General features: G+C 38.7%; 1 protein-coding gene and 2 pseudogenes across 6 annotated transcripts in view; 1 reads left to right on the top strand and 2 right to left on the bottom strand.

The window, feature by feature from the left end:
* Window positions 1-220: 220 nt before the first annotated feature.
* LOC137216729 (nudC domain-containing protein 2 pseudogene) lies at window positions 221-5,514 on the bottom strand (annotated as a pseudogene).
* The window catches only part of LOC137216971 (membrane-bound transcription factor site-2 protease), a 38,641-nt gene continuing 19,992 nt past the window's right edge, over window positions 5,332-23,980 (top strand). For 2 of the 6 annotated variants that reach the window (XM_067723102.1, XM_067723103.1), the window contains exons 1-5: window positions 5,333-5,587; window positions 8,437-8,585; window positions 10,337-10,562; window positions 20,115-20,218; window positions 21,929-22,056. In XM_067723102.1, the coding sequence (XP_067579203.1) occupies window positions 5,513-5,587; window positions 8,437-8,585; window positions 10,337-10,562; window positions 20,115-20,218; window positions 21,929-22,056 (682 nt within the window). In that variant the 5' untranslated portion in view covers window positions 5,333-5,512. Of the gene's footprint in view, window positions 5,588-8,436; window positions 8,586-10,336; window positions 10,563-20,114; window positions 20,219-21,928; window positions 22,057-23,980 lie in introns of all 6 variants that reach the window. The other 4 variants (XM_067723101.1, XM_067723104.1, XM_067723105.1 and 1 more) reach the window with 4 other exon arrangements.
* Window positions 14,937-16,621, bottom strand: LOC137217282 (heterogeneous nuclear ribonucleoprotein A1-like; annotated as a pseudogene).

The following is a 23,980-nucleotide window of genomic DNA, read 5'->3' as shown; positions in this document are numbered from 1 at the left end:
CCGCAACGGGAGAGGCCACAGCAGTGAGAGGCCCGCGTACCGCAAAAAAAAAAAAAAAAAAAACACAGGTTAAATATGAGATTAGTAAACCGCAGCATATGAAAGTTCATGCTGAGCAAAAACAAGTCCAAAAAAAAAGCTACCATATATCAATAGAATAGTTCCTACAGTATTTGTTTCCTATGTAAATCATATTTGAATGCAATTTTCAGAACCATATTTAAATATATTTTGCAATTTGTTAACTGTAGGCGTCCACATTTTTCTTCCACCACATAATCTGTTCCTTTGATTAAGCTGGCAACATTTGCTAGGATCCACAAAATGCAGCAAGTTCACAGATATTTCTCAAGATTTGAGAAACCTGGTCCACCTTTAGTGTAGTTTCCTGAGATTTCTGCACCGCTGAAGTTAAAACGAGGATTTTCTTTCTGGAAGCTTTTTCTGCATTTGGTCTTGCACCCAAGGATCAGCTGCATACTCAGATTCCAGAATAGAAGTCCAACAATTTGCTGCATCTCTCTTTGTAAGAACAATACGGACCATTTTTCTACCCTCCAGAGTCCACGGGTTCCCTCATCAGCTATTGTAGAATCAAAGAGTTTGCCCTTGAGGATCTCGTGGCCACCCACGGCCAGCGCCACATGCCGGCTCTGCGGGCCGCACTGGATATCCTGAGCGCGAGTGCCTGGCGACACCTGAACTTCAATGAACACCTCCTCCAAGATCTGGTACCACTGGCCCCACGGCGTTCTGCATGGAACCGCCCCACTGCGCTCCTCAAACAGGGCTGACACACTCCAGTCGCCTCCTGGCCCTGGTGGCCATCCAAAGGTTTTTGAATCGCCTTGTCATATATTTAACAAGATGTTTAAACAAGATGGAATAGCAGCTACTACGTGTTTAAAAGCCATCTAGAGCAAAACTAAAATAACATGCTTTTTAGATGAAAACAATGTGTCAACTTATTAAAACTGCTTGCAGAGAAAAATACTTTGCTTTCTGGAACCTGAGGAAGAAGTCATCAAACTGATGACTTCAGAGTACAAGTATTTCTTACATGACAGTGGCTGAAAAGATTCTCTTATCATTCTACTCCAGGAAGATGCTGAGACTGGTGTACATGAAATGAAACTGAAATATAAATGGAAAACCCCAGATGACTGGTTTCTTGAAGGCCAACTGTATTGCTCCTTTGCCGCAGTTTTAGAACCAAGGTTTAAGGACAAATTTTATTCACATGACCGTGTAAAGCAGCAGTTGCAGGCAAATATTGTGTGTGTGTGTGTGTGTGTGTGTGCGTGTGTGTGTGTGTGTGTATTTGGAGTAAAAAATATAAGCGTGGATAATACTTTCAGCAAAGATTCAAAAAAAATTTTCTTCACCTGGGACTAGAAGCTTCCGTCTGTGGGACTGCTTCAACCAAACTGCACCATCATCAGCAACCACACCAAGCTGAGGATATAAAATAGAGATGAGGGACTTCCCTGGCCGTCCAATGGTTAAGACTCAGCATTTCCACTGCAGAGGGTGTGGGTTCGATCCCTGGTTGGGAAACTAAGATCCCACATGCCGTGCGGCGCGGCCAAAAAAAAAAACCGACATGAGCCTTTATCTTAGTTCCTATTAAAGAGAAGGGAAAGCTTAATAATTTTGTGGCAGCATCAATACTAGCAGTATCCCATAATGGCAGCACTAACCAAACATTTTCTGTTACACTGCCCTCCATAGATGAAAGAGAGCATCTATTTATGTGGTAGATGGCACTACTGTTTAGTTCCAGGTATATTTTTCTCTACTTCTAGGTATACGGAGGATTACACTCCTTCTGCCCTTTAAATTAGGAACAGCTATTTCACTAGTTTTGGCTCATGAAGCTGGAGTGGAAGGAACGTGTGCATGTCTGGGCCATAGCATTTCGCAGCCAGTGGTAAACACTCTAGTCCTCTCTCTGCTGCATTAAATCCTGAGCCTCACTTTGAGAACTGGGCATGATAAAATGGAGTCTCCATCAGTCTACCAACCCCTGTTGGATATGCAGCACAAACAAAAAATAAATCTTTCTCATTTTAAGCCTGTGGGATTTTAGGGCTTATTTCCTAAGCATAACCTAGCTTATCCTGACTGGTGTAAGTTAGTGTCATAAACATATAGTATAATGACCCCAGAAGCAAACTATCAGCTTACATTGATGAGAAGTAAATACTCCTGAAGGGGATGTCAAACTCTAAAAATCTGAATACTTACATTTTAACAACAAAATTATAATATTTTAATATTATCTAATTTTTATATTTCATGTTGATTCTGGTATCTCAGAAGTTTATTATATAATAGTGATATTCTGCTTCAGCCAAATACTGATTTTTAACATGTAGCTGGTTTTTGTTTGTTTTCAGCCGTGCCATGTGGCATGTGGCATCTTAGTTCCCTAACCAGGGATCGAACCCGTGCCCCCTGCAGGGGAAGCATGGAGTCTTAACCACTGGACAGCCAGGGAAGTCCCTAACATGTAGCTGTTTTGCATTCAGCCAAAATGTATTTTTGGTGCCTCTCTAAAAAAAATATACTAAATAGGGCTTCCCTGGTGGCGCAGTGGTTGAGAGTCCGCCTGCCGATGCAGGGGACACGGGTTCGTGCCCCGGTCCGGGAAGATCCCACATGCCACGGAGCGGCTGGGCCCGTGAGCCATGGCCGCTGAGCCTGCGCGTCCGGAGCCTGTGCTCCGCAACGGGAGAGGCCACGACAGTGAGAGGCCCGCGTACTGCAAAAAATAAATAAACAAACAAACAAACAAATAAATATATATATATACACTAAATAAAAATGATATGAATAAAAGCCTGGCTGTGCGTCCTTCAAGTTAGTTACTTGACAGAAACCTGAAACTATTTGTAAATTAGGTCACATTTCTTCTAAGGAGGAATACCTTGATCTTATGGAATACAGGTGTTTTTTGCTGCCACCTTGCATCCTAGGTCTCGTCTCTTCTGCTGCCACCAGCTGGCTTCCACTACTGATAAATTCCAGAAACCAGCAGGATTCTATTCAGTGTTTTTTTTTTTTAATTGTGGGGGAAGGGAATGTTTTTTTTTTTTAATTTATTTATTTATTTTTGGCTGTGTTGGGTCTTCGTTTCTGTGCGAGGGCTTTCTCTAGTTGCGGCGAGTGGGGGCCACTCTTCATTGCGGTGCACGGGCCTCTCACTTTCGCGGCCTCTCTTGCTGTGGAGCACAGGCTCCAGACGCGCAGGCTCAGTAGTTGTGGCTCACGGGCCCAGTTGCTCCGCGGCATGTGGGATCTTCCCAGACCAGGGCTCGAACCCGTGTCCCCTGCACTGGCAGGCAGACTCTCAACCACTGCACCACCAGGGAAGCCCCAGTGTTTTGTTTTGACTGCTGGGTCCCTGATGAGAACACCAAGTCAGTTGAACAAGTAAAATTTTAGGTTGGGAACAGAAAAACACGATCAACTCATTTCCTACATATTTTGGGTAATCAGCCACACAGTAACTGGTTTTTGTCCCAGCAAGTGGTCCAGACAAGGCTTCAGGCTAACAAAAGAGAAGACATTTTAATTCTTAAGTAAATTTTCTCATCCTAGGAAAGAACAGTGTTAAAAGCTACAGTCATTATACAAGAGCAAACAAAGGTCAGTTCAAATACAATAGTGTACCAACAGTCTTAGTGTAGTTTTAAGCTTTAATAACTTCAGAAGTACAAACTCTATGAACTTACACAAAACATCACTTGAAAAATAAAATTATTTAAATTTCTTTCATGCTTCTTTGGTCTCGGGAATTTTTGAATAATAAATGTAATTCAATTTTTTGTTTCAGTCAACGTTTGCCATCCTCAGGGGGACTAAAAAATTTGAAATTTAAAATTACTTGAAATTCACCAAATTAAATAGTGTAAAAGAAATTTAAATAAATTTTCAAGTGATGCTTTATGCAAGTTTTCGGCATTTATACTTCTGAAAGTATCAAAACCTAAAACTGCACTAAGACTTTCGGGAAACCTGTCCATGGAAAACTGTGGAGTCACAGGGTGCTTGAATATAAACTTTTATAATTATACCTAGCTTTGTCCAAAATAAATTGAAAGATTTTAAAACAACACATGTACACACATGTAGGCAAGAAGATGTAAAACTGAGTCATAAGGTTTCTTGAAGCTAGGGAGATACGGTGCTAAATTATTAAAACTTTAGGAAAAGTATGGGAGAGTGAGGCAAATGAGTAACAGTATCTGTCATACAGGTTCCTAGTATGACACTATATTTTTACTTTGAAGAAGGCTGAGGGTGCAGTTTTATTTGGGATACTTGTTCTTAAGCTAGTATTATGTTCTCAATATTTCGGTATTAGTATTACTATTGCTAATGATGATTTTCCAGAAAAGTAAAAACAAATAACTTTTAAAGACTTGGGCCTTAAGAAAATGCAAAAAACAAAGAAACAACAAACAAACAAACAAAACTCCATAAATACTAGTTTTCCTTCAGTGGTTCTCAGTCTTGGCTGCACAATGGAATGACCTGAGTTTAAAAAATACTGATGCTTGGATCTCATTCTGAAATTCTGATTCAAGTGGTCTAAGCTAGAGAACAGGCATCAGGAATTTTTAAAGCCCCCTGGTGATCCTAATGTTACAGCCAAGGTTGAGAACCACTGCGCCAGGTCAATATATGATCAGGTACACGTCAACAAAAAAATATGTACAGATGTTCAGAACTTTTTTTTAATGTAGCACCAATCTCAAATTTTATAATGGAAGAGGTTGAGAAAAGAACCTAAAGCTCAAAAAAATCATGTTGAACGAAATAAGCCGGACACAAGAGTATACTTATTGTATGATTCTATTTACACAAAGATTTAAAAATTAGAAAAGGGGTGATGGGAGGGCGAGGAGAGGATTAACCGGGAAGCGAGCGAAGAAAACTTCTGAGATGGAAATGTTCTCTATTTTTATTAGGGTACACAGATATATAGTTATCAAAACTCATCGAAATAGTTGAGATCCGTATTATGTTTTCGCTATATGTAAATTACGCTTCAATAAAAAGAACGAATAAACATAATTAACTTAAATCTGGATACCTATGACAGAGTCTGAGCGGCGGAGACGATTATTATTTGGGATTACCCAAACCCCACTAGATTAAAAGGAAGCGCAAACCCCAGACCAGAACCGGAGAATGGAGAGCAGACAGCAGGGAGGGCCATAGCCTAAGAAATCGCTAGAGGGCTGGCAGCCGCAGTCTAGTTGATACCTAGACAGCGGCGCCCGAGTGCCCCGCTAAAATAAGCCCCCACGCCCTTTTCCGGTGCGCACACTGCCGTTCGTGCGAGCCACCAGAAGGATCCGGAAGGAAACGACGCCACCACGAAAAAGGAGCCGGTGGCAGCTGGGTTTCTGCGCTGGGGCTGTAGGCGCCGCGCGGCCGGCTGGTTGCGGCTCGCAGGGAGGACGCCGGCGCTCGCCTTCCCTCCGCTGCCCCCGCCGCTGCCATGATTCCGGTATCGCTGGTGGTGGTGGTGGTGGGCGGCTGGACTGCCGTCTACCTGACCGACTTGGTGTTGAAGGTGAGGGCCTCGGGCCTAAGGCCCAAGCCCGCGGTGCCAGGGCCGGGGCGCAAGGCCCTAGGCCTTTTCTCTTCCCCTGCCTTGTGCCTCCCGGGCTGAAAGCCGTGCGACCGGAACCCACTTGCGGCCTTCCGCGTGGCGCCCGGTCCCATGGAGTAAATAAAGCACGGCTGGCCGCGGGAGGGGTGTGGCGGCCTGCGCAGCTGCCGCAGTATCATTGCGGGGCTTTGCAGGCCCCGCAGCCTTCGGGTCCTGCCCGGGAGGCGCCGGTAGTGGGTTCGGGAGGGGCGGGGCCCTGCCAAACCCCGCGGCGTTGCACCTGGGAGGAAATAAAATATCCTCCTGGGAAAGACTTTGTTTGCCCTCTTTGTCTTTAAGGCCACGACCCTCCAGAGACTGGTATTGGAATGAATCTAAATCAAGTTGTGATTTACATCAGTGGCCTCAAACTTTAAAGTGCTTATGACCATCTGGGGTTCCAGTTAAAATGCACATTCTGATTCAGCAGGTCTGGGGCGGGGGCCTAAGATTATGCATTTTTAACCAGTTCCCAAGTGCTACCAATGCTGCCAATCTACAGACCATACTTAAAAGTAGCAAGGCTTTAGATAACTAGTTTCTGACTACTCGAATTCTAATTTGTATCTTAGACGCCGTTTCTTCACACTAACCCTGCTTAATACTCCCACCCCCGCCCCCCACACACACCCTGGGTGCACGGTCCATTCTTATTTGGGTAGCAGATATTATGGACAGTTGTCTGACCACATGCTTCAGGCACCCTTTCGGAATTGCATACTGGGGGTGGGAGTATTGTATGCGTGGAATAAAATCATGTAAATTCTCAAATATTTAATGAAAATTCCAATTATGACTAGTAAAACCTTCATGTTATGAATACTGTTTTAAATAGAGTACTGTAGTTTAGTATTGTGTGGTTTAGGCTTAACAGCAAAATGATAACTTTTGTTGCATTCAAACTTGCAAAGTGAGGAGATTATACAGTTGAATCCTTAGAGCAGTCCTTAGAGCTGTGCTCTCCCACTTCCTATCCATTGAGAGCTTGGGCAGATTACTCTCTGTTCCTCCATTTCTTCATCTTTAAAATAGGCATAATAAATGTAAAGCTCTCCTGAGATTATAGAGAGGATTTCATTAATTCATCCACATAGAGCCTTGCTACTCAACCTGAGATTCAAGGACCAGCAGCACTTGGCATCATCTGGGAGCCTGTCAGAAATGTAGAATCTCAGGCCTCATTCCTGACCCACAGAATCCGAATCTGCATCCTCATAAGATCCCCAGGTGCTTTCTCTGCACATACTTGGCACGGTGCTTAGCATGTCATGAGCAGTACAGGCCACTGCTGGTTTAAACAGTGATTTTGTTGTTTGGAAAAAACAAAGCCGCGTGATTTCTTCATGTTGCATGGGTGACAAAAATCCAAAATAAAAATAATTTTTCAAATCTCTATAGTCTCTGGTCCAGTGTGTGAGGTGATCAAGATGTCACTTTAATGTCAGTAACAGCTCCTAACTTGCTAAGAGAGCACTATTCCTTGAGCGAAAGACGGATCTCTCATTCAGAGTATCCGCTTGGGGAATGGAGAGACCTCAGGTTTTAGGAGCCTGCACCTTCAGCTTCTCTGCTTCTAACTTGGTCTGCTGTTCCATCCTTGGTTTGTCTAGGATTTCCTCAGTAGACACCTGGAGGGGTGTGCCACTCTCCTTTTCCACGTCCTAGAAGACAAGCAGGTTTAATAACTTCACCTGAAGATTGAGAGCAGAGAGCATTATGGATCCAAAGGCAAACAGATACCTATATTCAGACTCAGGTCATTTTATGACTGTGACAGGGCTGAAATATCCTTCTAGATAAGTTTCTCAAATGGATGGGCATCTGTATGACAAAATACTTACCATACTTACTGTAAGAGGTAAGAGGTCAGTGGCAGTGTATGTAAAACAGCCTTATGTTATCCAAAATCTTACATTACTCAAGGACTTCAAACTTCCCTAAAGATAAAACTCTTTGCTAGGCTGCGAATAAGCAGCTATCTCCCCAACAGTGAAGAATGTAAGAAGTTACTGAGACCAAGGTGGCTTTAGATAAGTTTTGTACTTTTTCATGGTCAAATTCAGCCTAATTTCTTAGGGTTGTTGCTCAGAAGAGGATAGAAAGCACCAATTCCAGCTAACCTGTCCCCTCTGTTGGATTGGCTGGGGGTCTTTTTTAATTACAACAAAAGACCTCTTTCTCTGGTAACAAGGCTTCTAGACCTGTGCTGTCCAGTATGGTAGCCACTAACTACATGTGGCCATGTAGCATTTGAAATGGGGCTAGTCCGAATAGAGATGTGCTGTAAGTGTAAAGCTGACACTGAATTTCAAAGACTTAATGCGTAAGTAAGTAAATAAATAGAATGTGAGGTGTTTCAATATATTAATTATATTCTGAATGATAATATCTTGATATTTTGAGTTAAAAATACATTTAAATTAATCTCTGTTTCTGTTTGCCTTTTAAAATTCGGCTACTAGAAAATTAAAAATTACATATGTGGCTTGCACTTATAGCTCCCATTATATGTCTGTTGGACAATGCTGTTCTAAGCAAAGGCCAGCAAACTTTTTTGCTCGTGGGCCGTAGTTTGCCAGACCCTGACTTCAGCACATCAGCCAATCCAAGACTCTTACTTTAATATCCTGAAGAATAAACATAAAGCTTTAAAATTATAAACATTTGATTAGTCAGTATCTTGCTTTCCTGTAGAAAACACTTTTATTTTCTTAAGCCTTATAAATTATTCTTCAAAATTCAGTGATGTGGAACTTTTCTTTCTCTCTTAGTCATCTGTGTATTTTAAGCATTCTTATGAAGACTGGCTGGAAAACAACGGATTGAGCATCTCCCCTTTTCACATAAGATGGCAGACTGCTATTTTCAATCGTGCGTTTTACAGTTGGGGACGGCGGAAAGCAAGGATGCTTTACCAGTGGTATTCTTTACTTTCTCTTTTTGGTTTAAATTAATCATTTGTGATCATGAGAAATACTTGTTAAATGAACTGTTTCCATCATTTTCAATTTATTGAGTTTTAAAATGTTGACAATGTAAAAACTTTCTGGCTTCATATAAATTCATGGGATTGCATCATTGTGCTTTTGCATACATTCAAAATCAAGGTTCTGTGTCTTGATCTGGGTGGTGGATACATCGGTATACATATGTAAAAATTCAATGAGCTGTACGCTTCAGACTTAGGCACTTTGTGTAAGTTATACACCAATAGAAAGGCAAAAAGCATATGGAGCATTTTCCACCAGGAAAATAATCCTGGAGAATTCTCTCCCCCATCATGACACATAGAAACAAGGGTCCTGGGAGTCACAGGGCTCCCAAAAGTCTGCCGGCTTTCCTCTATAAGTCTTCTGTGATACCCATCCAGGGCAAGGATATTTAAAATACTTATCATCCAGTAAGGCATACACACAAACCAATCAGGAAAATGGCCAGCCAGGTTACAGCAGCAGGGTCCTGGAGCCCTCTGGCTATACCAGGCATATCCCTTTAATTTAAAATATTTTTAAAATCATGGTTTATAGTGTTTATGGTTAGGGGGTTTACAATGATCTCTGGGACACCCTAGAGACTGACAGTTTCTGTACTTGACAGAATTTCTAATATGGCAGTAGGGGGCCTTTGTCGAAATTCCTTTCTGTTAAAAATTTAGCTCCAACTAGAGTAGGGCTAAATATAAACGATCAGGTCATCAAAAAGCAGAAAATGCAACAGCAAATCAAAGCAAACAAAATAGAAATAATAAAGATAAGAACAGAAATAAATGAAATAGAAAGTATACAGTAGAGAAAATCAGCAAAGCCAAAAGTTGGTACTTTGAAAAGATTAATAAAATTAATAAAACCCTACCATGACTGATCAAGGAAAAAAGCAAACAAAATAACTAAAAATCAGAATTGAAAGGAGAAACATTACTATAGATTCTGAGACTTGTTTTATTTTATTTTTATTTATTTATTTATTTATTTTTTGGCCACACCATACAGCTTCTGGGATTTTAGTTCCCCAACCAGGGATTGAACCCACGCCCTTGGCAATGAGAGAATGGAGTGAGACTCATTTTGAAAAATGAAACTATTGTGAACAGTTGTATACCTGTAAATTTGACTATTTAGATGAAATGGACAAATGCCTTGAAAAACACAACTTATCAAAAAGTTAGAAAATATAATAGATTATTCCCAACTATAGAGGAGTGATTTCTAATTTCTAGTTATTAAAACAGTAGAAGAAAGAAACTGTTGTTAAGTTTTACCATGTTAATATTTAAGCTCATTACAAAATTCAAGTAAAATAAAATGCAAACAAAAGAATCGGTAGATGAAAAAGAATGATGTCTATAATGTGAAAAGAGCTTTCATAACTACATGAGAACAAGATCAAAACAATGCTATGTAAATGAGCAAAAAAATATGAGAGGAAACAAACTTTTTATTGGGAACAACATTCAGCCTCTTCAGTTATGAGAGAATTGTAAATTATAACTGCTTAAAGAGACTAGTGCCCATGCTTCAGTCAAGTATCTGAACTTCAAGTAGGAGAAAGAAGCAGAGTTATTGAAATTTTTAGACATTGTTTTGAAGCTATGAAAGGTGGCTGGTTAATGAATTTTTTAGTCCATGAATTGTGAGGAATTGTACATTTATGTAATTTTTTTCCTCTTGACAGGTTCAATTTTGGAATGGTGTTTGGTGTAATTGCTATGTTCAGCTCTTTTTTTCTTCTGGGGAAAACGCTGATGCAGACTTTAGGCCAAATGATGGCTGACTCTCCCGCTTCTTATTCTTCCTCCTCTTCTTCCTCCTCTTCCTCTTCCTCCTCTTCCTCTTCTTCCTCCTCCTCTTCATCCTCTTCCTCTTCCTCACTTCACAACGAACAGGTGCTACAAGTTGTGGTAAGTGCCTTCTTATTGCTTTAAGTAGCTTTGTTGAAACATAGATATAAGAAATTTCTTCTGGATAGCATAATTCCTATCCATAATATAAATATGAAATAAATGAAAAGTCTCACAATTTCTCAAATTACTTGCTTAAACAAAATAATTAGTAAGAGTATAGCAAAGAATTGTTGCAATGTGTAGTAGTAGTAGTAATAATAGAACAAATGGACCACCACTAAGACTGTCAACAGTTACACAAGTATTCGATTTAATTCATGTTGTCTTTTTTTTCAGTGCAAGGTTTTTTTTAAATTGAAGTATAGTTGCTGTACAATATTATATAAGTTGTGGGTGTACCATATAGTGATTTGCAATTTTTTAAAGTTATACTCCGTTTATAGTTATTATAAAATATCGGCTCTATTCCCTGTGTTGTAAAATATATACTTGTAGCTTGTTTTATACCTAACTTGGTAATTCATGTTGTCTTCTTGAGGTGTTGAATAATTGTTACTGTCAAGGAATAAGCATACTGATTTAAGATCTCTATAATGTAGAAATAAATTGCATCTTAATCCTATGCAAAATGTTCCCGTTTCTTCTTCATGGCTTTCAGATTCTTAAGCAATAATATCCTTTTAATTAAAGGTAAAAGACCTTTTGAATGATCACTGTGATTTCTTGATATGAAGAATAATGTGCTGAGTTGTACTCCTTTGACTGTAAGCTACTTAAAATAATTCCCACTTTAAAGCACATGTGTAGACCAATACCTTATCAATTCATGTTTCCAGAGTTTGAAAGGGTGCTTTACCACTGACTAACTTCAATTTTAAATTTTTTACGTTAATAGTTTCCATTTCCGTGAGTCATGGACGTTATGTTTTTAATCGTGTTCTTATTAATGAAATAGACTATATGAGTTAGTGACTTTTTTTTAAATTGAAGTATAGTTGATTTACAGTATTATGTTAGTTTCAGGTGTACAGCATAGTGAGTCAGTATTTTTGCAGATTAAATTCCATTGTAGGTTATTACAAGATAATGGGTGTAATTCCCAGTGCTATACAGTATATCCGTGTTACTTATCTATTTTACTTTATTTTATTTTTATATCTTTATTGAAGTATAATTGCTTTACAATGTTGTGTTAGTTTCTGTTGTACAACAAAGTGAATCAGCTATAAGTATACAGATATCCCCTCCCTCTTGAGCCTCCCTCCCACCCTCCCTATCCCACCCCTCTAGGTGGTCACAAAGCACCAAGCTGATCTCCCTGTGCTATGCAGCTGCTTCCCACTAGCCATCCACTTTACATTTGGTAGTGTATATATGTCAATGCTACTCTCTCACTTCATCCCAAATATACAAACTATATAGTAGTTTGTATCTGTTAATACCCCTTATTTGTCCCTCCCTTCTTCCTTTTCCCCTTCGATAACCACAGGTTTGTTTTCTATATCTGTGAGTCTGCTTCTGTTTTGCATATACATTCATTTGTATTATTTCTTAGGTTACACATATAAGTGATAGTATACAGTATTTGTCTATCTCTGTCTTATTTCACTAAGCATAATATTCTGTACGTCCAACCACATTGCTGCAGGTGGCAGTATTTCATTCTTTTATGTGGCTGAGTAATATTCCAGTGTATGTATGTATATGTGTATATATATATATATATATATATATATGTACATCTTCTTAATCCATTTGTCTGATGGGCACTTGGGTTGTTTCCATGTCTTGGCTATTGTAAATAGTGCTGCTATGAACATTAGAGTGCATGTATCTTTTCGAATTAGTGTTTTTGTTTTTTTCATATATATACCCAGGGGTGGGATTGCTGAATCATATGGTAGTCCTATTTTTAGCTTTTTAAGGAACTTCCATACTGTTTTCCATAGCGGCTGCACTAATTTACATTCCCACCAACAGTGCACAGGAGTTCCCTTTTCTCCACATCCTCGCCAACATTTGTTATTTGTAGACTTTTTGATGATAGCCATTCTGACAGGTGTGAGGTAATACCTCATTGTGGTTTTGATTTGCATTTCTCTAATAATTAGCAGTGTTGAGCATCTTTTCATGTGTTAGCTATCTGTATGTCTTCTTTGGAAAAATGTCTATTCAAGATTGACAGATTTTTTTTTAACTCATCTCTTTGTGGCCTCTACTAGCTGTGTCACTATGGGAAGATTACAAGTCATTTGTAGCAAAACATAAAGAATCTCTCCTATGGTAATAGCTCTTTCTTAGAGGTTAGAAGGATTCAGGTGGGTGAGGCCTCAGACGAGATGATTTATTTCTTCAGCAAACATTTACTGAGTGTAGTCTGCCTACTGGCCTTGTGCTTAGTCCTGCTTATACAGGGAACAAAATCCAATCCTAGCACTTACAGAGCTTTTAGTCCAGAGGGAGAGCTGCTATGATTTTCTACAGTTGGACAGAGTACAAGGTGCTGCGGGAACAAAGACAAGCCCTGCTGAGGTGTGCCTGGTACTGGGAAGAGAGTAGAGGAGAAGGGAAGGGAAGGAGAGTCCACATAGCCTGGGAAAGGAAGATGGCAGTTGAGCATGCCAGAAACAGAGGGAACCATATAACATGGAAAGGCAGAGGGAATAATAATACTAATAATAAAACCTAGTTAGGGGCTTCCCTGGTGGCACAGTGGTTAAGAATCTGCCAGCCAGTGCAGGGGACACAGGTTCGAGTCCTGGTCCGGAAAGATCCCACATGCCACGGAGCAACTAAGCTCATGCACCACAACTACTGAGCCTGCGTGCCGCAACTACTGAAGCCCGTGCGCCTAGAGCCCGTGCTCCGCAACAAGAGAAGCCACCGCAATGAGAAGACCGCACACCGCCACGAAGAGTAGCCCCCGCTCGCCGCAACTAGAGAAAGCCCGCATGCAGCAACGAAGACCCAATGCAGCCAAAAATAAATATAAATTAAATAAATTTATTTTTAAAAAATACTAGTTAATATGCAATGCTTCCCATGTGAGGTTTTTTGTGCCTATTTTATTTTATTCCTGCAGCAATGTAGAGGTAAGCATTGTTGTTATCCCTGATTCACAGATGAGAAAACCAAGGCACAGAGCTGTTAAGTCACTTGCCTGTGATCACAGCTAGTAAATGGTGGGTCCATCACTCACCCACCACTGACCTCAGAGCCTGTGCACAGTATGCTCTACTCTCTTAAAAAAGACCAGTAATTCCTCAAGGAACTATAAAGTAACTTTGACCTGTATCTAAGAGGTATATGGTGGAAGGTATATGGTGTAGGAGATAAGATGGGAGATATAGGTAGGGTCTGTGTTATGAAGGGCCATTCTAAGAAGTTTTGATTTTATCTGTAGATAACAAGTCTATGCAAAATGGACTGGAGTAGGGTTTCACCGAAGATGGGGAGACCATTTAAGAGAGCATTTGGAATAATTCATGTTAGAAGTTATAAAGATCTTAACTAAATTAGTGGTAAGGAGAATGAAGGGGCTGGATTCAAGGGATCTTTTGCAGTGGAGTTCTCAGACCTCAGTCATTAATTGAATGTGAGGCTGGAGGGAGAAGAAAGTCGAGGATGACTCTCAGGCTGCATGGCTGTTTATTGTTTGCCAAGAAAGAGGATAGTAGAGAAAGAAGCAGGCTTGGAGAAAATATGATCACTGGCCTGTCTGCCTGCTAGGATTAGAATGGCAAAAGGGTTTTTGGGGGGTTTTTGGTTTTATTTCAGTTTAACAAGTTTGTTTGTGTTTTTGTTTTTTTTTTAAAGACACATTTATTCAGTGTCACATTTATTCAGACTATTACATTTAGCAGTCAACAGCGTGGGTACAAAGAAAAATCTATATTAAAACGCTTTGTTGGAATGCTTTACACTTTCCACAGAATAGAAGCTAAAATAATCTATTATACAATTAGTCACAAATATAGTCCTTGGGGTATTTTTGCCCATACACAGGAGTATTGTCTAAAACAGGGGTACCCAACTCCTGGGCCGCGGACCACTACTGGTCTGTGGCCTGTTAGGAACCGGGCCGCACAGCAGGAGGTGAGTGGCAGGCGAGTGAGCGAAGCTTCATCTGCCACTCCCCATCGCTCGCATTACCGCCTGAACCATCCCCCCCCCCACAATCCATGGAAAAATTGTCTTCCACGAAACCAGTCCCTGGTGCCAAAAAGGTTGGGGACCGCTGGTCTAAAACATGTCTTTGTAGCAACTAGGCCCTGCCACCTCTGTGCTTGGCTGAGTTCCCAAATCTGTTGTAACCTGTAGCTTCCCTGTCACTTCTCTGGCTCTCCTCTCCTGCTAAGCTTTGTTTCCTGGCAGTAATTAAAACCTCCTGCCATAGCCACCTTGGTTTCGTGGTTTGGCAAAGTATTGGCCTCATCCCCCATAGGGGCCAGAACTTCTGCCTCCAAAGTTTCCTCCTTTCATGGGTCCAAAATTTGAACATTGATTGTTGTAATTGCCAAAATCATTGTAGCTTCCGCCGCCTCCAAAATTGCTTCCGTCATTACCAAACAAACCCATTATAGCCATCCCCACTGCCACCATATCCCCCACCACGGCTGCCACCAGAGCCACCTCGGCCACTGAAGTTTCCTCCACGACCAAAGCTGTCATTCCCACCAAAACCCCCTCCACGACCACCACCAAAGTTTCCAGAAACACCTTGCTCTCTTTGGCTGGATGAAGCACTAGCCATCTCTTGCTTAGATAGGGCTTTTCTTACTTCACAGTGTGGTATTTCTGAATGACAGTCTTGTCTGCAGAGTCATGGCCATCAAATGGTACAAAAGCAAAGCCTCTCTTTTTGCCATTGCCTCAGCCAGTCACTTTTTTCCCCATACTATTCAAAATAATCTCTTAGATGATGTTCTTCAGTGTCTTCTTTAATGCCACCAACAAAAATCTTTTTCACAATTAAGTGGGCACCAGGTCTTTGAGAATCTTCTCTTGAGATGGCCCTCTTTGGTTCCCCAACTCTTCCATCCACCTCGTGTGGCCTTGCCTTCATGGTTGCATCCACCTCCTCGACAGTGGCATACATGACAAACCCGAAGCCTCTGGAGCGCCTGGTGTTTGGATCCCTCGTTACCACACAGTCTGTGCGCGTTCCCCACTGCTCAGGTGGCTCCTCAGACTCTCACTGGTTGTTTCAAAGCTGAGACCTCCAACGAAGAGCTTCCACAGCTGTTCGGGCTCTTTGGGAGACTCTGATTTAGACGTGACAGCAGTGGGGCTGGGGAGACTTTAATGATGCTTACTCAGCGGCGTCCACGAGCAGAAACAAAGCTAACAAAGTTTTTTAAATTTTTTTATTTGATAAATTTGACATGTTACTGTTTGCAAATTTAAGGTGTACAGCGATGTACACCTTATGTACTTTCATACATTTATTTATTGTAATATGATTGCCATTGGAGCAATATTTATCACATTATAGTACAATTTTATTGATTGTATTCTTTATACTGTGCATTAGATCTCTGTAGCTTATTTACTACTTGTTACAAGTTTGTACCCTTAAATACCGTCACTCATATCCATCCCATCCCCTGGTAACCACCATTTTACTCTCTGTTTTTTAATAGATTTGACTTTTTTAGATTCCATATATAAGTGATATCATACTGTACTTGTATTTCTCTGATTTATCTCTCTTAGCATCATGTGCTCAAGGTCTATCCATGTTGTTGCAAATGGGAGGATATCTTCCTTTCTCATAGCTGAGTAATGCATTGTTTATGTACATGTACCACATTGTTTTTATCCATTCATCTGTTGGTGATCATTTGGGTTGTTCCCATAATCTTGGCTATTGCGAATAATGCTGTGATAAACAGAGATATGCATATATCTCATTGAAATATTTTCATTTCCTTTGGGTATATACCCAGAAGTGGAATTGATGGATCATACCTTAGATGTATTTTTAACTCTTTGAGGAACCTCCATATTGTTTTCCATAGTGGTTGGACTAATTTATATTTCCACCAGCAGTGTGTAAGGGTTACCACATCCTTGCCAGCACCTGTGTTGTCTCTTTTCTTCTTGATGATAGCCATTCTAACAGGTGTGAGGTGGTATCTCATTGTGGTTTTGATTGGCATGTCCCTGATGATTAGCGATGTGGAGCATCTTTTCATGTGCCTTTTGACCATTTTGCTGTCTTCTTTGGAACTACTAAATAGTAGTTCTGTCCATTTTTTAATCAGATTGTTGGGCGGGGGGTTGTTTGTTTTGTTAGTTCTTTATATGTTTTGGATATTAACCGCTTATCCAGTATATGGTTCGCAAAACTTTTCTCCCATTCTGTAGGCTGCCATTGGTTGTTTCTTTTGCTATGCAGAAGCTTTTGAGTTTGATGTAATCCCATGTGTTGATTTTTGCTTTTGTTGTTTGTGCTTTTGGCATCATGTCCAAAGAATCATTGCCTGAATGGTAAAGTGTTAATTTACAGAAGAAATTATTTCTTCTGTTTGCTTTTCAACTTACTCATAGAGCTTACAAAATATTGATTCAGTTAGGAGAGCCATGCTTTGGAACCATTAAGAAGTCAGCTGCCCTCTGTATATCTACCTGGCATGTTTTTGTTTAAGTTTGTTGTATCTCCTGACTTTGATATGAGCTCTTGTAGCTTAGAGCACATACTTTCTGTTTACTCTATAATTCCCTACAGCCTCATTCAGTATTAATTCCCCAAAACCTGGCACTCTATGTTATTGAGAGATCAGTATTTTGGTACATCTAATACCCTGTGTGATCACGGCTGAGACAGATGGGCAGTCGAGTATTGTTGCCAGCAAATAAGACCTACCATCTGTTGGTGTAGTCACATGTTCAAATCCTTACCTTATTTCATTATTACATCACTGAAATAATAAAGAGAAGAAATCAATATCCTATTGGATCAAGGCTACTGATTTTTTTGAAATAAAGGTAAGATAACCTGAATACTTTGTGATATAGAGGGAATGTATGAGTATTAATCTTAAGTACATAAATTTAGAGAGGAATCAGAGAAAAGGAAACTACAGGTCTGAACAGACAGATGCCTGACAACATGGGAATGGAGCAGATATGTAGAAAAAGGTACACTGATGTTCTTGAAAAGAGTTGCTTAGTAGAGTCTGAGTAGAGAGAACTTCAGATAATGAGCATCATAAAAATATCCTCTGACCATTTACTTCCACATCTGGGACTCTAGGTTAAGGAAACACTTCCAAATTATAGAAAAATTAGTATTCATCAAGCTGTTTATCCTAACATTTATTACTATGAAGAATTAGAAACAACCACAATATGTAATTGAGGAATGGTTAAATTATGAGATTGTCATTCAGTGAAATGTTATGAATACATTAAAAATGATGACTATGAAAGCTAGTTTCATAACTAGAGAAAGGACTCTTGGAATCAATGAATTTAGAAAGCAATCCAGGCAGCATGGTTTGAATCTCCTCTTCAGTTACTAAAAAAGGCTTAAAAGTGAAATTCCTCTGTTATACACAAAAATAAATGTGCAGTTGAATTAAAATTAAAATGTGAAATCATAAAAGACCTTGAAAGAAATAAAAACAGGTTTCTATTTATAGGAACACAGAATGAGAAAGACATATGCATAAAACTAATGGCAGAAACCATGAATATTGATAGATTTGACTACATAACATTTTTTATATATCAAAAAACCAAAAGCAAAATAAAATTGAAAGGCAAAACTTGGGAATGCATCTGTAATGTGTATCACAGAGAATTAATAATTGATACTTGAAGCGATCTTACAGACAATAAGAAAAACATGAACACTCTAAGGAGAAAAAAATTGACAAGTCAGGAGTAGGCTACTCACAAAAGATCTATCAGTGGTCAAAAAGTAGGGGGAATATTCAGCTTAATAATCATCAAAGAAATAGAAATCAAACAATGGGATGCTTTTTATTCCTCTCAAATTGCAGATTTGAATAAAATGAGCTTACCCAAGGTTATTGAAGTGTCTGCCTTTGGAGAGCAGTTTGATATGTATCAAAGTCCTTTAAATTTTGTGTATAATTACCCTCTCTGTTAGGCGTAATGTTAAACAGTGGACAAGGATTATCTCCTGTAATCCTCAGAATTACCCTTTTATGTAAATGTGGTGATTTCCATTTTAATGATGGGGAAATTGAAGTACTGGAGGAATAATCCAAGGTTCTTCAAGGTCCCTTAGCTAGTTATGATGGAGCCAGAACACCAAACCCAAATGATATGTCCCCAGAGCCTAAACCAACCGTGCTTGTGTAACAATTTATTCCCTCCAAATATTTGTGTATATGTGTCCAAATATATTTATCACAGTATTTTATAAGAGCAGAAACCTTTAAAACAATTAAATGCCCAACAATCTACTCCATGAAATACGATGCAGCTATTAAAAATCATGTTGAACCAGAAATACTCATGGGAAAATGTTTGTGATACTATTAAGTGAAAAGGGTAGATTTCAAAACCATATTTATAATAAAAGAGTATAATTTTTTTTTAATATGTGTACATGAAAAGATTGGAAAGACATGCATTGAAACACTGAGAATGGTTTTTTGTTTTGTGTTTGGGGAACAGGAACGGTTTCTATTATTCTTTGAGTTTTCAAGTTTTCCTGCTTTAAACATATTTTGTAATTAATTTAAAATACTAACTAATGAAAGAAAGACGAACTTTCCTCCAGAAGGATACTTTTAGAGTCCCACTGCCTGGATTGTGAGAAATAGAACTTAGGAACGATTATTTATCTTGCAAGAAGATTCTTGGGTATCTAAAAAAATTTTACTGTGCAGCCTTTAAAATAGCAACCTTAAGTGCATAACAGTGGAGCACGTGGGTCCTTAACATGTCTGTATGTTCCAAATGCCTTACTTTCTGCATTAAATTTCAATTTTAGTATAATATTTATGTATCACTTTGATATGATTTTTCTAACCAATGTTCTAGACAAACTGATAGAAGAAACGAAGGGCCTGGTGCTCCCACACCAATAAGGCACTTTATTACACTGCCTTTAATGATCAACTCTCATATAACTTGATAATACTAAAATGAAACTCATTGAAGGGGGGTGGGGACATCCTGTATTACTCACATAAGTACTTGGAGCCTTGCAATAACACTTAGCGGAAGGAATGGGAACTGTAACAAGAATTCCCAAATCGGGCTGCCAGCCCTCGAGGGTGGATCAGCTACTGACTCCTTCACTGCCACTCTGCCTTCCCTGGCACTATGCCAGGCTCCCTAATTCTTTCCCGTGGTAAAGACTTCAGGAAGCTAACGTTTCAACTTTTTAACCTGGTGTTTCCTATTCTCTTTAGATTGGTGGTGTGCTTAGCTCAAAAACTGCCTAGTTCAAAAAAACTGACTGGTGTTTTTATATTTATTATGATAGAAATGGAGAAGTGGACCATCAGTTTTCATATTAGTTTTAGCTTACCGAACACTGAGTTTGGAAGGTTAAGTTTTAGTACAGAGTGAACATCGTGTTCTCTTGGTGCCCAAGTGTGTTTTTATCATTGTGTCTGTGAACAGGTTCCTGGCATAAATTTACCCGTCAACCAACTGACCTATTTCTTCGCTGCAGTCCTCATTAGTGGTGTTGTACATGAAATTGGACATGGGATAGCAGCTATTAGGTAATGATATTTACCTCTCTCTATATATTCCATGCAAAGAAGCTTTTCATTTAGGAGTATTTATTACTAAAATCTGCTACATTTGATACTTTTTCTTTCTTTGGATACTGCCCAGTGCATATCCACCATTATTATTTTAAGGTAACTTCTCTTTTGTAGAGATTAATATATTGATGAATATGCTCAATTAACTATGTGCACATCTATAATCTGGGTCTTTCTATCCTTTGTCCTTTGCCAGCATGGTTATATCCTCATGGTTCTTCACTATTTTCATCCAATCCTGAAACCTAATCTTTCTATTCATCACTGGATCAGAATGATAACCACTGCACTCAAATCAAAGCCCATCCACCTGCCTTCTTAGTACTTTCTTTGGCTCATCATCTGAAATACTTTCCTGCTTCTACTCATGGCCTCTGCTGGCTACAGCAAGAACACTGAAAGCTCTGGGTTTGTTAACAAATATTATAGCCTATCTAGAAATCCAAGTGGAAGAAGATAAGGGAGGATGAGACCTGGGACTTGCTTCAAGTATCATGCCATGTTCTTGTCTTGACTATCCAAATGTATCATTGTAATTATACCTGAGCATTTTAAAGACTCCTAAATGTGTAAAATCCTGATGTGGGGAGAGATTGAGTCACAACTCCCCTTCACTCCCACATAATGAACACACATACTGATGGCAATGTGTTTCATCCTTTGGGTGTGTGGACCAGATAAAAGGCTTTAGAGGAGAAGATTTAATCACTTCTTATTACTTTCCAGTTGCTTATGAACAAGAGTCTATTGACTGGCAATAAACCCTCATCTTGACAGAGCATATACTGTTACACAGGTGTGCCATGTAGTGGTTTAAGTGGTCGGCTACTTTTTTCTTTTCTCTCTTTCATCTTTACTTCCACCTTAACTTTGCAGCTTTTAGGGTTTTACATAGAAAAGCATTGTTATTACAGTTTAATCATTCCTAATATGTTTGTGAAATAGTTTGGGTAATATTTTATAAAATCCCACTGCCAAGAAAAAGTGAATTTTACAGTCATCTTATATAGTTAATGCTAGGTGACAGCACAATATATTTAGATGATGCTTTTTTTAGAGTAGCTGTGTGGTCTTACGAGGCTTTTAAATGTAATTCCAGTTTTAGAGAATGAATTGATAAAAAATAGTTCTCTTGAGGACAGTCTGAGCATTATGCATTTTTAAATGCAGTACTTATTTTTAACATTAATTCAACAGGAATACACTTAGATAAACCTCCACCTTTATAATGGCTAAGAGAAATATAAATATTTAGATAATTTACTTGAATTCTATTTTCTACTATCTCCTTCCCTGAAAATAATTCAGAATAAACCATAAAAATGTTTTTCATTTAGTTTCTCATAGAAATATTAACTATTTCTTTATACAAGTGACTAATTTTAAGTTATTTGCTCAGCATATTGGTTTCTAAAAATTTTTGAAGTTGTTAAGTCTATTTCAGAATGCCCTGTTTTACAAAATGCAATTTCACTGGTAACTAAATCTGTATGCTATTATAAAATTATGATGATATATATCATATATAATTTTTTGACTCTGCAGAGAGACTTGTATTTTAAGCAAGAATTTGAATTACAGTGGGAAGTTTTAAGATTACATGCATTATTAATCTGAAAAATGCAATACTAGTAGTAAATTCCTTTTTCTTATGTGATTTCTTAGGGAACAAGTTCGATTTAATGGCTTTGGGATTTTTCTCTTCATTATTTATCCTGGAGCATTTGTTGATCTGTTCACCACTCATTTGCAACTTATATCACCAGTCCAGCAGCTAAGGATATTTTGCGCAGGTAAAAAACTTAAATTTCTTTATTCATCTGTGTGTTATTAGTGGTTTTATGGAAAGTACATCACAACTGAAAACACCTCACCTTTTGGTTGATAAATTCAGTTTATAAGACTCTCAGTCAGGGCTTCCCTGGTGGCGCAGTGCTTAAGAATCCGCCTGCCAATGCAGGGGACACGGGTTCAAGCCCTGGTCCGGGAAGATCCCACGTGCCACGGAGCAACTAAGCTCGTGCGCCACAACTACTGAGCCTGTGCTCTAGAGCCCGCGAGCCACAACTACTGAGCCTGTGTGCCACAACTACTGAAGCCCACACACCTAGAGCCCATGCTCCACAACAAGAGAAGCCACCGCATTGAGAAGCCCACGCATCGCAACGAAGAGTAGCCCCCGCTCGCCACAACTAGAGAACACCCGTGCACAGCAACAAAGACCCAACGCAGCCAAAAGTAAATACATAAATAAGTAAATTTTTTTAAAAAAGACTCTCAGTCAGAAGTGGTAGAGCAAAATAATTTACATTCCAGTTTTTTTCATTTTTTTAACATGAATTATTTTTAAAAGATTGAAAAAATGAGAACATATCATGAAAATATGACTAAAGCATTAAATTAGACATAGGAGATCACTTGATAATCATAAGGAGTGTAATCCACAATGGAAATGTAATCGTGAGTCTTACTGAATAAAGTAACACATCATCAAAACAAAAATGGGAAAAGTACAAGGAAAAAACAGAAATGTAATAAGGGAGGCTTATCTCATCTCTCAACACATAGCAGGTTAAGTATGAAAAAGTTTCAATCATCAAAGCTCTAATTAGCAAAGTCAAAATCAACAGTTATGTCAAATCCTATACCATGACAATTTCTTTTCAAGTGCCCATGAAACTTATAAAAATTGGCCAATTTAATTCAAAACCATAATTGCAGTATGTTTAAAAATGATAATGAAATAATGTGTAAAGTTTTGCTAAAAGGAAAAGTCACTGCCTTAGGCAATTATTATGAAATAAGAAATTAAAGTAAATCAGTTAAACTGAAGAAGTGAGAAAAGAACTATAAAATAGGTAAGAAATGATGTAATTAGCATGCATATAGGCAAAAAATAATAAATTAGAAAAAATAGAACTGTTAAATAAAAGAGTTCTTTGAAGAAAAAAAAAGATTAAATGGGAGAAAGCATTTATAGACAGAATTAGCAGTCAGATTGGGGAATGACAACTGATAGAGAAATTTTAAACAATTATAAAAGTGTTCTTTGTTCATCTCTGCAAAAAATTTTCACAAACCTGGATAATTATCTTTTTTTTAAAACAGCCGAAATTAACCCCAGTGGAGACAGAAAAAAAATATAAATAGGCTAATTACCATGGGAGAAATTAAGAAAGTTTAAGAGTGGTCCTGAAAGTTTCATAGGTAGAATTCTTTCAAGTCTTGAAGGAATCTTGAAGGAAAAAATTTTTCGTTTCAATTCCAATTTAGTATAAACTTTCCAGGTCGCATAGAGAAGGAAACTAAGAATTTTTTAAAAGTCAGTGTACCACTGATACTTGTAAAGCACAAAAAAAATTCTACAGACGGTTGGTGTATCTAAACAGTGCAAGGATGGCTTAAAATTAGGAAATCTTATTTGAATGTGGTAAACATTAATTACTCTTAAGAGAAAAATATCCTCATCTCAGCAGATATTGAAGTCGGTATTTAACAAAATTCAACATCCATTAATGGCTAAAACCCAAAAATCTTTAGTAGAAGTACTAAACAGAAATAGCTGGTTACTTCCTAATGGTATAACACTTAGAAGCATTCCTATTAACGGGCAGGACAAGCATTCCACTGATACTGTTAAAAATGGCCTGTAAATGTGGGTCAGTGCAATCGAATAAGAAAAAAAAGAAGCATAAGTATTAGAAAGGAGTAGGCCTT

Source organism: Pseudorca crassidens, chromosome X (assembly GCF_039906515.1).
Source record: "Pseudorca crassidens isolate mPseCra1 chromosome X, mPseCra1.hap1, whole genome shotgun sequence".
Taxonomy (NCBI): Eukaryota; Metazoa; Chordata; class Mammalia; order Artiodactyla; family Delphinidae; genus Pseudorca; species Pseudorca crassidens.
The sequence above is the reverse complement of the archived record's forward strand: the minus strand, read 5'-3'. Positions and strand labels throughout refer to the sequence as shown.